Source organism: Carcharodon carcharias, chromosome 16, assembly GCF_017639515.1.
Source record: "Carcharodon carcharias isolate sCarCar2 chromosome 16, sCarCar2.pri, whole genome shotgun sequence".
Lineage (NCBI taxonomy): Eukaryota > Metazoa > Chordata > Chondrichthyes > Lamniformes > Lamnidae > Carcharodon > Carcharodon carcharias.
Genome location: NC_054482.1, coordinates 33,829,181 through 33,844,191, shown reverse-complemented (window position 1 = coordinate 33,844,191; position 15,011 = coordinate 33,829,181). Strand labels below are relative to the sequence as shown.

The window sequence follows — 15,011 nt, the reverse complement described above, 5'->3', positions numbered from 1 at the left end:
TTGGCCTGAAGAACATCAAGCTGATGTTCTTGCCTCCCCAACATCACAGCCAAGTGCCAACTAATCAGTCGTGATTACTGATGGGAGCTGATTTCTCAGCTTAACAAGGCCATCGGTAAGAAGCCGGACTACAGTCCCACTGTAAATGAGGCCATGTTGATGCTGACAAAGGTGTGGAAGATGGTGAAGGAACCCACAATCTCAAACTGCTTCAACCGCGCTAGGTTCAAACAGATCACAGATGAGAAAGAGCAGTGTGATGCCAACCAACCCAATGGCGAGGCATACTTCGCTCACCTCGGGAGACTGTTATGGAGATTCCTGACAGAGACAACTGTGGAAACTTGCGCGGAGGCGGATGATGCAGCATAATGCATGATGGAAGTGACAAATGATGCCATCGTAAATACAGTGAGTTCTTCAGCCGTGGAAGCTGATGACCTTGAATATTCTGAAGACCAACAACACCCCCCCCCCCCCGCCCCCCACTGCTTGCCCACTTGTTTACCTGTTTCCCTGGCTGATGCCATGAAAGCTGTAGAGATGCTCTCAAGATTTTCAAACTGCAGCATGAAAACATGGAAAACAGGTTCAATTGCATTGACAACATGGTGGACTCTATTGCACACATCCAAAAAACAACACGCTAATCAAAAAAAACTAGAGTTTTTGTGGTGCTAAATCCCGGCCTCCTTCAAGGCCAAATCCTGGCCTTTTATGAGGGCCTTTATATTGTAAAGTATGAACAGTAGTTCATATCCCAGTGGTCGGTATTGGGACCCTTGCTTTTCTTGTTATATATTAATGATCTAGATCTTGGTGTGCAGGGTACAGTTTCAAAGTTTGCGGATGATACAAAGCTTGGGATTGTTGTGAACTGTGAGGAGGACAGTGTAGAACTTCAAAAGGACACACAAGTTGGTGGAGTGGACAGATAGGTGGCAGATGAAGTTCAATGTGGAGAAAAGTGAGATGATGCATTTTGGTGGGAAGAACATGGACAGGCAATATAAAATAAGGGGTGACATTTTGAAGGGGATGCAGGAGCAGAAAGGCCTGGGTGTATATGTGCATCAGTCATTGAAGGCAGCAGGACAGGTGGAGAGAGCAGTTAATAAAGCACATAGTATTCTGAGCTTTATTAATGGGAGCATAGGGTACAAGGGCAAGGAGGTTATGTTGAAATTATATAAGACACTCGTTAGACCTCAGCTGGAGTATTGTGTACAGTTCTGGGCGCCACATTATTGGAAGGATGTGAACACATTGGAGAGAGTGCAGAAGAGGTTTACAAGAATGGTTCCAGGGATGGAAACTTCAGCTGAGGAAAGATTAGAGAGGTTGGGACTGTTCTCCTTGGCGAGAAGAAGGCTAAGAGGAGGTTGATAGAGATGTTCAAAATCATGAGGGAACTGGACGGAGTAGATAGGGAGAAGCTGTTCCCACTCGTAAAAAAAAACTTTTTCACACAATGAGTGGTTCGAGTCTGGAATGCGCCGCCTGGAAGTGTGGCGGAGGCAGGTTCAATCGAGGCATTCAAGAGGACATTAGATGATTATTTAAATAAAAACAACGTGCCGGGGTACAGAGAAAAGGCAGGGCAATGGCACTAGGTCATAATGCTCATTTGGAGAGCCAGTGCAGACACAATGGGCCGAATGGCCTCCTTCTGTGCCGTTAAAATTCTGTGAAGTGGAATAAAGATTTTTTTAACTCTTACTGGGTTTTTACTCAGGTTTTGAATCTGAAAAACAGAACCTAAAACAGTGTGCGAAGCATTTTTAGGCATAACGATTAACATGGAGGTGCATTCATGTGGCAAAGTGTTGTCTCCCCAGCTATCACAAAGCTCTGTTTACCCTCAATTTGAAGGCGGTTTCCCTGGGATTTGACTCATCGAGAGTTCATTCTGTTTTAACTGAATGGTATAGGAATAAATAAAAACAATGTGCTGGAAAAACTCAGCAGGTCTGGCAGCATCTGTGGAGGGAGAAACAGAGTTAACATTTTGAGTCCATGATATTTCATCAGAACTGCAAAAAGTTAAAGTACAGAAACAGTGGGAGGGAGGAAAGAGCAAAAGGGGAGGTCTGTGACAGGGTGGGAGACAGGAGAGATTAAATGATAAAAGGGATGATGGTGCAAGGCAAAAGGCGATGGTAATGGGATAAGTAAAGAGATTAAAGATGGGTCTAGAGGCGGTGTAAATGAGAAAGGCAGAAGCATTGCCCACAGATGCCATCCAAAAACAAACCAAAAAATGGGAGCTGTCGTTCTGATCTGGGAAATCAATGTTGAGTCCATAAGGTTGTAAAGTGCCTAATCAATAGATGAGATACTGTCGTTAGAGCAGTGTAAAAGGCCGAAGACAGGAAGGCCAGAGTGGGTGTGGGCTGTGAGTTAAAATGACAGGCTCAGGGATCAAGCTTGTTCCTCAAAGCAGTCACCCAATCTTTGTTTGGTCTCCTCAATTTGGAGGAGACCTCTTTGTGAGTAGTGAATACAGTATACTAAACTGAAAGAAATACATAGGAGTTCACTCTTTCCCCTGAAAGGAATGTTTAGCACCTTAGATGGTTGGAGGTGGGGAGGTATAAGGAGCAGGTGTTGTATCTCCTACACTTGCTTGGGAAGTGGAAGGGGTGTTGGGTCGATTGAGAAGTGGACCAGGGGATCGTGGAGGGAATGGTCTCTTTGGAATGCTGAAAGGGGAGGGGAAGATGTGTTTGGTGGCAGTGTCTTGTAGAAAGTGGCGGGAATGGCATTGAATGTGGAGGTGGGTGGCAAGGGGTACCCTTTTGCAGTTCTGGAGGGAGGGGAGGGTGTCAGAGTAGAACCGGGGTTAAATTAATTAACGAGCATTATGATCGAAAAGTGTGCTAAACTCGCCCCAGTTATGCTGGCCACAACGTTGTGCAGCTTGCACATTGTAATGATTTCTGCATGCAACCAGTGCTCCCAGTACTATTCTTGAGTTGCCTGCATTAGCACAGGGCCAACCTACCAGCTCTTAAAACTAACTTTCACCTCTTAAAAGTGAGGAGCATTGTGGCTAGGGTAGGTAATGGATCTCATTTTCCAATTGAATCTGACCTGGAAAAGAGTGTGGAATGGCTGATTGTGCCAGAGAGCAAGCAACCAGGTTTTTAGAAACTGTATTGGCAATCTTGGTGGGACGAGGTAGAAAGGAGAGCAGAGATGTTCTGGGTTCCCAGGGAGGTAGGAGGCCATCCAGACACATGATGAGAAGACAATAGAAACAGTTAGTCCTGGAGACCAGTAGCAGCAGTCTGGCCCTGAAGCTCTAGATGTGGTGCTGTAGGAAGTTGAATGATCTCACACGAGTGGCCATGGTTAGTGAATGCACCTTCAAATGCAACATCTCTCCAACTGCACCACAAGCTTCGACCACTGCTCGGTTCACCACAACTCTATTCACCTAAAACTAATCTCTATCAATCGGGACTCAAACCTAACATTGATATACCTCACCTCACCCAGTTTACATTGTTGCAAGTTTCATGCCCACATTTCACAGTTTGCATACTGGCAACTATTCAACCATGACAGCCACACCTCCCAAGCAGACTGCACAACACTCATTGACACAATTTCCTCTTTCTTGCAGGAAAGCGTGGTACATAACCAGAGGCAGAAAAAGCTAACTGAAGGGGACAGATATGCCTGCATTATCTTGCCTGCATGGAGGAGTCAGAGCTAACCATTGTGGAAAAGATCATCAAAGAGGACATGGCCACCAATGGGGTTGAAATCATTGAGGATATCCATATAACTAATCCTCCTTGCCACATCCCACTTTCCCTTCATCCCTTAATCCCTTCTGATTTACAAACTGCAAATGGTGTAAACATGCATGCACACCTTTCTCCTCTCCCCTCAACACAATCCACCTCTTGTCCCTTTATCATTTTAAATACCCAAGAGCTGCAACCTTAACCCCTACTGTTTAAAAAAAGGAGGGAGAGAAGAAACAGAGAATTACAGGCCAGTTAGCCTAACATCAGGAGTGGGAAAATGCTAGAGTCTATTATAAAAGACATGGTAACAGAATACTTGGAAAGCATTAACAGGCTTAGACAAAGTCAGCATGCAATTATGAAAGGGAAATCAATTTATCTAATCTATTTTTTGAGGATGTAACTAGTAGAATAGTTAAGGGAGAACCAGTGGATGTGGTGTATTTGGATCTCAAGAAGGCTTTTGATAAGTTCCCACATAAGAGGCTAGTGGGCGAAATTAAAGCACATGGGTATGGGGGTAATATTGGTTGGTAGTAATTGGTTGACAGACCGAAAACAGAGAGTGGGAATAAATGGGTCTTTTTCCAGGTAGCCAGGCGGTGACTAGTGGGGTACCGCAGGGATCAATGCTTGGACCCAGCTATTCACAATATATGTAAATTACTTGGATGAGGGAACCAAATGCAATATTTCCAACAAAAACAGAAAATGCTGGAAAAACTCAGCAGGTCTAACAGCATTTGTGGAGAGAAAGACAGAGTTAACATTTCGAGTCTGTATGACTTCTTCAGAGCTAAAGAGAAGTAAAAATGTGATGAAATTTCATCAGGAAGACAATGAAGAAGTCACATCGTCACTGGATTTCAGTTACAGTCACCAGCTCAGATGTTGATACAGTGTGAAAGTTAGAGAGCTTAAATGCTGCATCTGTATATGGTGAGATACTGCGCACAAGTGCATTGCAGTCAAAAGGATGAGGCCATACACTGTAGAGGACTTAGAAAAATGGTCTTCAATATGCCAGGATACAGAAAAGACTGATGGGTGTACACTGTCAAATGCTTGGTGCAGTGGGAAGTCTGCCAGAGTGAATGCATTCACTATCATGGAGCTGAGAGAAATCCAGCACCAACTCGGCACAGGGTTTTACACAGAGCTTGGAACCGCATGCAAAGAGTGGTCAACTCCTTCAACTCATTCGTGCTGTAGCATCTGATGGTTGATGTCTCAGTTTCCATTGCAGCACAAGCACCAACCACCCAGTGGAATTCCTTTTGGTTCACATACATGGCAGAGTTTACATGAGGTGCATACAAAAAAACATGTGTGCACTCATTGGCACCTTGAACCATGGGGAAGTCTACAATCCTTGCAAGTCTTCGTGCTCGCTCCACCAGCTTCTCTCTGGCAGAGTCTCTCTCTCTCTCTCTATAAAGAGTCTCAGTGACTATAACTGACCTCCGTATGCAGCAGTACCCTACCCACAGCGAAGTGTTCCTAATATCTCCAGCAGAGAAGGAACCAGACACATACATTCAGACCCCAAGTCACCTTGGCAATACAGTCCTTGTCCTCCTCTGAGGGTAGAGTCATGGCTATAGCAGTTGTCCTTGAATCCCAGATATCTCAAATGTTGGTTTCGATGAAGTTCAAGTATGAGAATTGCTTCCTGAAGATCTTGAGCAGATATCACCTCTCACCGAGAACCCTTCTCACCCACCCCGCCCCTTCTCTCAATCTCCAAATCAAGCTCGATGCCAAGAGAAAGGCCTAGTGAACCCATATCTGGCAACTAATTTGTACAGGGCGCCCAACAAACCATTTCCTGTGTATTCATGAAACTCTAACCAACTATAGAAAGTACCCAAAACTCATCAAATAGGAGCAACAACCAGAAGAAATTAACCATCAACTAACTTGTAAATAGTTCATAATCCTTTTAAGTAGTGCTGATGGGAGGCATTCATGTCATTCAACAGCACATTCAGCTGTTCAACATGAAGATAGGGAGCAGGTTGGAGCATGAAGCTCCAAAATGGTAATGTTGGCAGCAAATCAGCTTTGCGCACTGCTTGACATCATGATTTGTCTGCTGCTGGCAGACATTAAGCTGTGAACACACTAACCCCTTTATCAATCTAGGATCTGGCACATTTCACCTCAGAAGTGAGTACGTGCTTGCAGATGTTGCTGAGCCCAATTGTTCCCCATTTGCCTCTTTTCTTGCATTGATGCATGCCTTTCTTTCATGACCTCCCAAGACGTCCCTGAGTGTCCTACTGCCAATTAAGTGCTTATTGAACTGCAGTCTCTTGTAAGAAACATGGCAGCCAAATTGCACGTAGCAAACTCCCACCCGAGCAATGAGATAATGGCAGATAATCTGTTTTAATGAAGTTGGTTGAGGGATAAATATCAAATACTGCAGTGGGACCTTTTACATACGGCTGGAAGGGTAGACAGGCCTCAATTTAACATCTCAACTGAAAGACAGTGGCTGCATCAGTGCAGCATTCCCTCAGTAGTGCACTGGGAAAATATGTGCTCAAGTCACGTATAAGGAACTATAAGTCAGTTTAGAAGAAGTGATCTGTTCATTAAAAACTGATGCAATGGTTTAGTTAGTCGGCAGTACACCTAATTCAAATATATTTTGATGCTGGTGTTTCAGATAACTTTAATAACCTAACAGAAGCAGAGTATGAAATGCTATAGACTTTTGCTTCAATTAGTAGAAACGCAATAAGAGTGAAATGAGTAATTTCACGAAGCTGAGAAGTTGCATAGACCTATGGGGGAAAAAAATTCTTTCACAGGATGTGGGCATCACTGGCCAGGCCACTGTTTCTTCCCCATCCTATTTGCCCTTGAGAAGGTGGTGGTGAGCCCCCACCTTGAGACTGCTGCAGGCCATGTGGTGTAGGTACACCCACAGTGCTGTTAGGGAGGGAGTTCCAGGATTTTTATCTAGCGACAGTGAAGGAACGTGATGTAGTTCCAAGTCAGGATGTTGAGTGGCTTGGAGGGGAATTTGCAAGTGGTGGTGTTCCCATGCATCTGCTGCCCTTGTCCTTCTAGGTGGTGCATGTTTGGAAGGTACTGTCGAAAGAGCCTAGGTGAGTTCCTGCAGTGCCTCTTTTAAATGGTACACATTGCTACCATTGTGCATTGGTGGTGGAGGGAGTGACTGTTTAAGATGGTGAATGGGGTGCCGATCTAGCAGGCTGCTTTGTCCTGGATGGTGTCAAGCTTCTTGCTGGAGCTGCACTCATCCAGGCAAGTGGAGAGTATTCCATCACACTCCTGATTTGTGTCTTTTAGATGGTGGACGGGTGGACAGAGTCAAGAGGTCAGTTACTTGCTGGTGAATTCCCAGCCTCTGACCTGCTCATCTATGGCTGGTCCGGTTCAGTTTCTGGTGAATGGTAAACACCCCCGCCCAGGATGTTGATAGTAGGGGATTCCGCTATGGTAGTATTGAACGTCAAGGGGGGATGGTTAGATTCTTTTTTGTTGGAGATGATCAAGGCACTTGTGTGGCCTGAATCTTTTTTTTGCCATATATCAGTCCAAATCTAAATGTTGTCCAGGTCTTGCTGCATATAGCACAGACTGCATCAATATCTGAGGAGTTGCAAACAGTGATGAACAGTCACTCCCTCCACCACCAATGCACAATGGTAGCAATGCATACCATTTAAAAGAGGCACTGCAGGAACTCACCTAGGCTCTTTCGACAGTACCTTCCAAACACGCACCACCTAGAAGGACAAGGGCAGCAGATGCATGGGAACACCACCACTTGCAAATTCCCCTCCAAGCCACTCAACATCCTGACTTGGAACTACATCATGTTCCTTCACTGTCGCTGTAATTATCAGCAAACATCTCCACTTTTGACCTTATGGTGGAAGAAGTATTGATGAAGTAGCGGAAGATGGTTGGGCCTGGATCACTCCACTGAGGAGCTCCTGCAGTGATGTCATGGAGTTTTGAGATGACTGACCACCAGCAACCACAACCATCTTCCTTTGTGCTAGGTGTAACTCCAACAAGCAGAGAGTTTTTCACCAATTCCCATTGACTCCAGTTTTGTTAGGGCACCTTGATGCCACACTCGGTCAAATGCTGCCTTGATGTCAAGGGTAGTCACTTTCGCCTGACCTCGGGAGTTCAGCTTTTGTCCATGTTGGACCAAGCCTGTAATGAGGACAGGAGCTGAGTGGAAGCTGAATTGAAAGCTTTTGATAAGGGACAGGCTCATGATTTTCCACTTATATGGAGTTGTATTAGATAAAGCAAAAAATGTGTGGATTGTCACACAGAATGTGTTAATAAAAAGGTATAAAAAGTTGATTTTGGAACAGATGCTTGGGGTGTGATTTGGGTCTGATCAATTTGTAATACATACCAAGCTCAAAACTGTAATGCGTTTGAATCCTCTGATTAAGCTTGCAAGATTTGGTTGTAAGTACTTTTAAGCGTATGCTTAATTACTGTGTGAAAACTAAAGTACTGCAGATGCTGGAAATCTGAAATTAAAAACAGAACATGCTGGAAATGCTCAGCAGGCCAGGCAGCACCTGGAGAGAAAAACAGAGTTAATGTTTCAGGTCGATGGCTTTTCATCAGAATGTTACTATTTACTGAACAAATCTGTGATATCTGATATTCAAGTGAACTCCAGTAATTTGAGTAGTAAATTATAAGCAGGAACATATACATTTACTCTCTCCTCTAACAGCAGATGGGGAAGTTCATTTAAAATGTCAACACATTCTGTAATTATTTAAAAGTTTATTTTGTCCCTTATTTATGCTGCCTCTTTGTCAAAGAACATATTTGACCAGTGATTCTGCCAGCTTCTTCCATAGGTACTGAACTGACCTGAAAGGAAATGGAAGATTATCTTCATTCCGGAGCGGACAGGCCCACTTCTGTCTTGCTGTCTGGCCATCCCCTTTCCTCCATTCCTCCCCAAAACAGACATGTGATTGCATCTTTCTTACTGGCATCCAGCAAAATATTTGCATCTTCACCTGAACCAAACTATCCGTGTTTACGCATCATTAATAGCACATTACAGTTCATGCTTTCCTACACAACGTTTCTTCTTGTATTCATTGCTAGACTATAGTTTCTGGAAACTCAATATTTATTCACGAGCCTGTACTTTTTAGTACACCGTGTTTAACAACTTTTGATCAGGTTAAATAACTTATTACAGAATATGAGATGCCTACCATCTTCTCATAACCTTTGAAAGTGGAGGATAACCACCATTAGGCCAATGCCTGCAGGCTAAATTACTTGTTAGGATTTATTTATAAAATCATATACAGAAACTAAGGTACAACAAATGCTTAAAGCCCAAAAGTCTTGAATTTCCTTTCAGTAAGTTCTGAAGTTGGAATCTCTGGTGGTAGGTTTTGTGGGAGGAGTTTGTCTTATGCCTTCTCTCTTCATGGGCAATAGTTTCTCCACCTGGAGTTTCCTATTTCCCAAAAAACCCTGGAATGCCATGTGTACACTGTAGTTATTTATTTAGCGTGTGCATAATTTCAGAGCCTTTTCAGTGGCTGGATGGATTTCTTTAAGCCCGCCTTCAAATTTAATCAGCAGACACTCCTCGACAATTTGAGCCATTGTTTGGATTACACCACAGCTGCAAGTGGTTAGTCTTGGTAACCCCACTGATGTCGTGGGTGCTGCACACCACAGTCTTTGGCCAGTCTGGAAATGGTCGCCATGGGAGACCAGAGCCGGGTAGGCGATCAGTGGGGTGCACTGCAGTAATGAACCAGAACTAAATACTGTACATACAAACCAATTTCTCCAAAAGGAGCAAAAAAAATAGGGCTGGCTGAGCAGGTACATGGTAACAAGAACAATAAACACATCATTGCCCACACCAATCAGGCCATAGGGATTACAATGTACTGCATTAAGAGAAACAATGCCATCAGGTTGCATTGATTGAGCACTGTTGCTTTTTACATTAACAAAGGAGTGAGAGTGCCCTGAGGGACTGCATTGGCTGCAGAGCGCTTTGGAACGACTAGAGGTTGTGAAATGTGTTAGAGAAGTATGAACCTGTCTTTCTTTAAAAAAAAAGCTGAAGGTTAATAGCATAGAGAGAGCTCAATAGAATTCTAACACTGGTAGATTCAGGATAGTCTAATTAACTCTTTCCTTACACAGCTTCTAATCTGACATTATGTTCCATTTCAGACTGACGAGGCTCCCCTATTTGGCGTCAGTGGCTATGAAGAATACTTGCGGGACCAAGAGGTGGCTGAGCGCTGGTACCGCTACAACCCCCGGCTGACGTGCCTGTACTGTGGCAAGTCTTTTAACCAGAAGGGAAGCCTGGACCGCCACATGCGGCTGCACATGGGCATAACACCCTTTGTGTGCCGGATCTGCGGGAAAAAGTACACCCGCAAGGACCAGTTGGAGTATCACATCCGCAAGCACACCGGGAACAAGCCCTTCCACTGCCACGTGTGTGGCAAGAGCTTTCCGTTCCAGGCCATTTTAAACCAGCACTTCAAAAAGAACCACCCAGGCTGCACACTGTTGGAGGGCCTGCACAGTATTTCACCGGAGACCACCTCCAAGGGACAGAATGGGGAAGAGTCACCACCTCAGGATGAGGCGAAAGCCATAGGTGAACTGATTCACGCTTCCGTCTCGACTACTGGGCCAGACTGAATGTGCACCGGAGACAGATATCTGTCTGTGGGACCCCAGGGACTGCTTTTATTTTAGTGTGGACTGTTTTATTTGGATTTAGAACTGTTTATATAAAGGGTTTTTTTTTTGCAGGAATGGAAGATTGAGCCTCCCAGTTGTTGCATTTCTCCAAGTCACGTGCAACTGTTGCTCTTTTAACCTCATAACTTTTCCCTGCCTTAGAAAGCTAACACTGCAGGAAGTGATTGGATCCTTGCTGCAGGCAAAGGGTGGATCCTAGGGTGTATGAAGACCAGAGAGCTAATGTTGAACAATAAGAGCCCACAGAAAGCATTTTCCAGGGGTCCCCCCAGGCACATTGCTGTGCGCCTGTCCCTGGGCTCATTTCTTAATCTGCTCTGGAACAGTGCAGGAAACCTGGTCTGCAAGATTCAGGGTCACTTCCCCAAAGCTGTTGAAGGGATTTGTTTGTACTGTCAGCAGTGAAAAGGAACAGAAAGGAAACCTGCCCATCTCCTCCCTGGGAGGTGTGAGCATTTGAAGGAGTAGGAAATGATGGGGAGAAGAAAGGGGTCTAGAGTAGAATTTCTTAAGCAGATTCCTCAGTGGTGGAGTACCTGCGCTGTGAATGGAAAACCCTGTGGTTCTGTACATTTCTGTAAACGACTGACAAAAAGTGTTTTTAACAATAGATAGTATGTAAAAGAAATAGGGATACTCCAAATGAATGTGCGTGACCAGGTTTGACAGTAGATTTATAGTCGAGTGGATTTGTGTGTGTATTGTTTCTGAGTAGTGTGAGTGTGTCTTACAACCTAGGATATCCCTTTAATGAGGACTGAAGGGCAGTTTTCCTAATATACCTCCTATAAACCGTCCAATGAAGCAGTTCTGCGTGGGTTTGTGAAGCTATTTTTATCATAAATGGATTGGGGAAATGTACAGAACACAGAATATTCCATAATTTATAGCATTCCTGGAATAAACTAATGAAGTCACTGACTCTGATTTTAGTGCAAAAACGCTTCTGAAGAATGGGTTATTTCGGGGGAAATGGGGAGTGGCGGATTGAGCCTGAAGCAATTTAGTGACCTGTGGGGCACAGACCACAACTCTCTGACAATGTGCTTTCCACTGGTGCACTGATAAGTAGGACAGCTTCTCTCTTCTTCTCTCTCTCAAACTTGTGTTTCACTCTCACCTGATGCTTACTGTCTCAGAAATGCTTCAAGCTTAATGCATAACACAAACCTAGTGGTGGTGTGAAACACACAGATGATAGTTAAAGGTGTTGGCAAGATAGATAGAGAGAAACCATTTCTTCGGGTGGAGAACCCTGAAAAAGGGTTTAAAATTAGAGCTAGGCTGTTCAGGTGTGATTTCAGGAAGCATTTCTTCACACAAAGGGTGGAAATCTGGAATTCACCAAAAAAGCTATTAAGCCTGCAAGTCAGTTGAAAATTTTCAAAACCAGGGTTGATGGAATTTTGTTAGGTAAGGGTATTAAGGATTAGATGGTGTTAAGATACAAATCAGTCATGATCTAATTCAATAGCAGAATAGGATCAAGGGGCTGAATGGCCTCCTCTTGTTCCTATGGCTACTGACAACCATTGTCTATTTGGTGAGAGGGGGAGATAAGTGCTTCACATCACAAAAAGACTTAAAGCTGTGTAGGTTACAGCTGCTATCAGTCCCATGGTTTAGATAATTAAATCAGTAACTTGGCTTTTTATACACTGTAACCTCTCCAGTCTAGAAATTTGTTCTTCAGAAATACCAGTTATCTGGAAATTATTTGAGCAGACCCAAGCATTCCCTTGATGTCATCGGCATCAGTTTAGTTTTGTACTTTTGGAACAGAAACATGCAAGATACAGTATTTTGAAAAGTAAAACAAAATGTATTACTGCTTTATATTTTATCACTGTTTTATGTTTGTGGTAAATATTTACTTCTATGGTATTTTCCTGTTCACACACTTATGGTTTGCTATTCTAACATCATTCTATAATCCAGAAAATACCGAAATCTTGAAATGACTTGATCCCAAGTATTCCGGACTGGAGACTTTACAGTGTATTTAGGGTATGTTGAACCCGGTCAGGCGAAGCACAAAGAGAAACCCAGGTGCAGGACACCAGGTTTGGAGGAGGAGTGAGATGGATGAATCCAGCAGTGATTGAACGGCATCATGGTGGGAAGGAATTTTATCTTAAGGTCCTCGGAACAAATAGGTCAGAGTTAGTTTACGGAGTCATACATTCCACACACAAGGGGAATAATAGCCAAAGTAATATATGTGGGGAAGAGGAAGATTGGACACAGTGTTTGAAGACGGTGAAGAGAGGGAAGTTAGACAAAAAAGTTACAACATAAAAAACAGGCATTCTGCCCAATTAGTTCGTTAGCAGATACTTCTAATTACATTTACCCTACCTCCGCCTCTTCAATCTGATCTTGAATATCGACATCATTTCTGTCTCAATAACTAACCCTGGCAATGAATTCCACAATCTCATAACTGAGTGAGTGAACAATTTTATCCTGCCCTCTATCTAAATTCCTTACATTTAATCTTTTATTTGTGGCTCCTTGCTCAACTACTTTAAACAGTCTGATTCTGTCTACCATGTCCCCTCCTTTCATAATTTTTAAATACTTATCACTCCATAATCAAATGGTTTTAACAAAAAAAGATTCAATTTTACAAATTTTTATTTCCTCACATTAGGCAAACACCCTAGTGAATCTGCATCTAAAGCCTCAATATCCTTCTTATAATGTACAGCCCAATACTGCACACATTACTCAAACTGAAGTCTTAATGCTTGACCTTTTGGGTTTTATAATCTTTACATCTTGAGATAAAACCTAAAATTCCGTTAACCTGTTTTTTACAACTTTATCTGCTGAGGTGCTGTTCTTGTTCTGTGAACCTGTTCCCTCAAATCCCTCTGCTCTCTATAGCACTAAGCCCACTGCCACTTGGAGGATAATAACTGCTGTTAATTATAGCAAATGCATCACCTTCTACTTCAGTGACTTACATCTGCCACTTCTTAGCCCATTCCCACAATCTTTGCCTTCAGCTTCCTTTGGTCTTCTAAAGAATTAACTATTCCTCCTATTTTGGTATGATCTGCACATTTCAAAACTACTCCCTCTAGGTTGGTATCCAAATCATTGACAGACACAATAAACACAAGTGGCCCCAGAACAGAACCGTATCAGACACCATTACCCTGGGCACAACCCACTTCCATGTGATACCTTCTATGTGATACCTTTCAGAGACTTCCCTGAAATGTGTGTATCTCCTTATCTGCCATTGCTGTTAGCGCCTCAAAAAAAATTGAGGTTTGGCAAACATGATCGTCCCTTCTGAAATCTGTTCTGACTGCTTCCAACTGCTTTATCTTTAACCAGATAGGTAGCAATTTCATAGCTATTTGAAGAGTCTAAGATTTTTCTACGGCAGATGTTAATTGGCCTGTAATTAGCCAGATTAGCACCCACTCCTTTAAAAGTTATTCACAGGCCTCTGCAGTCTCCTCAGGATTTGAGAATTAGGTCCAGCACTTGAGCTTTAATTTATCTAAAAAATTTCACTCTTATCCATCATAAAATCAACTCTGAGTTCAACTCCTCTCCAGTTATCTGTCTCTTTTGTAAAGCCTGATGAAAAGTGTTTATTGAATACCCTTGGCATTTTATTGATCATCTGTAAATTGTCAACTGAACATTGGATCATAATGGGGAGGTTAGACATGGAGTTCGTGGGGCGGAGGACAATGTGATTGAGGATGGGGGAGATGGTCAGGGAGGGCGTGGTTGAGGTTGGGGGGAAAGGGTGGGGAGGAAGTTGTGGTTGAGGTGCGGGTGCAGGAGAGGGAGGGAGGATGTACACCGAGAGAGAGACAGGGGAGCAAGGAAGGTTGGACTGGCTTTATGTATGTATGTACTTAACAATTACTCTAACATATATACATCTCCCCTTTACCTTTTTTTCCTGTTCTCTGTCCTTCCCTCTAACCTATGAGGATTGACCCACATTACACGTTAAAAATTAATTCTACTTAATGAGATTTCCCATTGCTAGTGTGATGATGATAGAGAACGTTGAAACATAAGTCATGTGCAAACAGGATCAGGTTGAGTTGTGACGATTCAGTAACCTAATACTGAAGGACATCAGCTGAAAACTCTCAAGCATGTGAGCCACCCACTATCCCCCATGGACCAAGGCAGAACCATGGGGAAATAAACAGCTTTCGAGAGAATTTTGTGTGTTTTGAGGTGTCTCATTTATTGGACTGCCTTGTTGGAACATTGAATAGCAAGATCTTTCTTCTGCCAGTTAGAGCTCCCTCAGCACTGTCCCATTGAGCACTGTTTCTTACTCCAATACATTCTTCCACAAGACCACAAAAGCAGAACAACTATCATAAAATTACACGGGAACAGATTGTTCGGCCTATGCAGGTGTTTCTCTTCTACATGAGCAGTGCTGTCAGGAAAGTCAAGCGTCAGAGGATGAGCTGGACATAAGTA

The 15,011-nt window shown here is 43.3% G+C and overlaps 1 protein-coding gene across 2 annotated transcripts in view; it reads left to right on the top strand.

Annotated features, from left to right (window-relative positions):
• The window catches only part of zbtb37 (zinc finger and BTB domain containing 37), a 54,349-nt gene extending 40,247 nt beyond the window's left edge, over positions 1–14,102 (top strand). For both annotated transcript variants that reach the window (XM_041208634.1, XM_041208633.1), the window contains exon 5: positions 9,993–14,102. In XM_041208634.1, the coding sequence (XP_041064568.1) occupies positions 9,993–10,475 (483 nt within the window). In that variant the 3' untranslated portion in view covers positions 10,476–14,102. The remainder of the gene's footprint in view (positions 1–9,992) is intronic.
• The last annotated feature ends 909 nt before the right edge of the window (positions 14,103–15,011 follow it).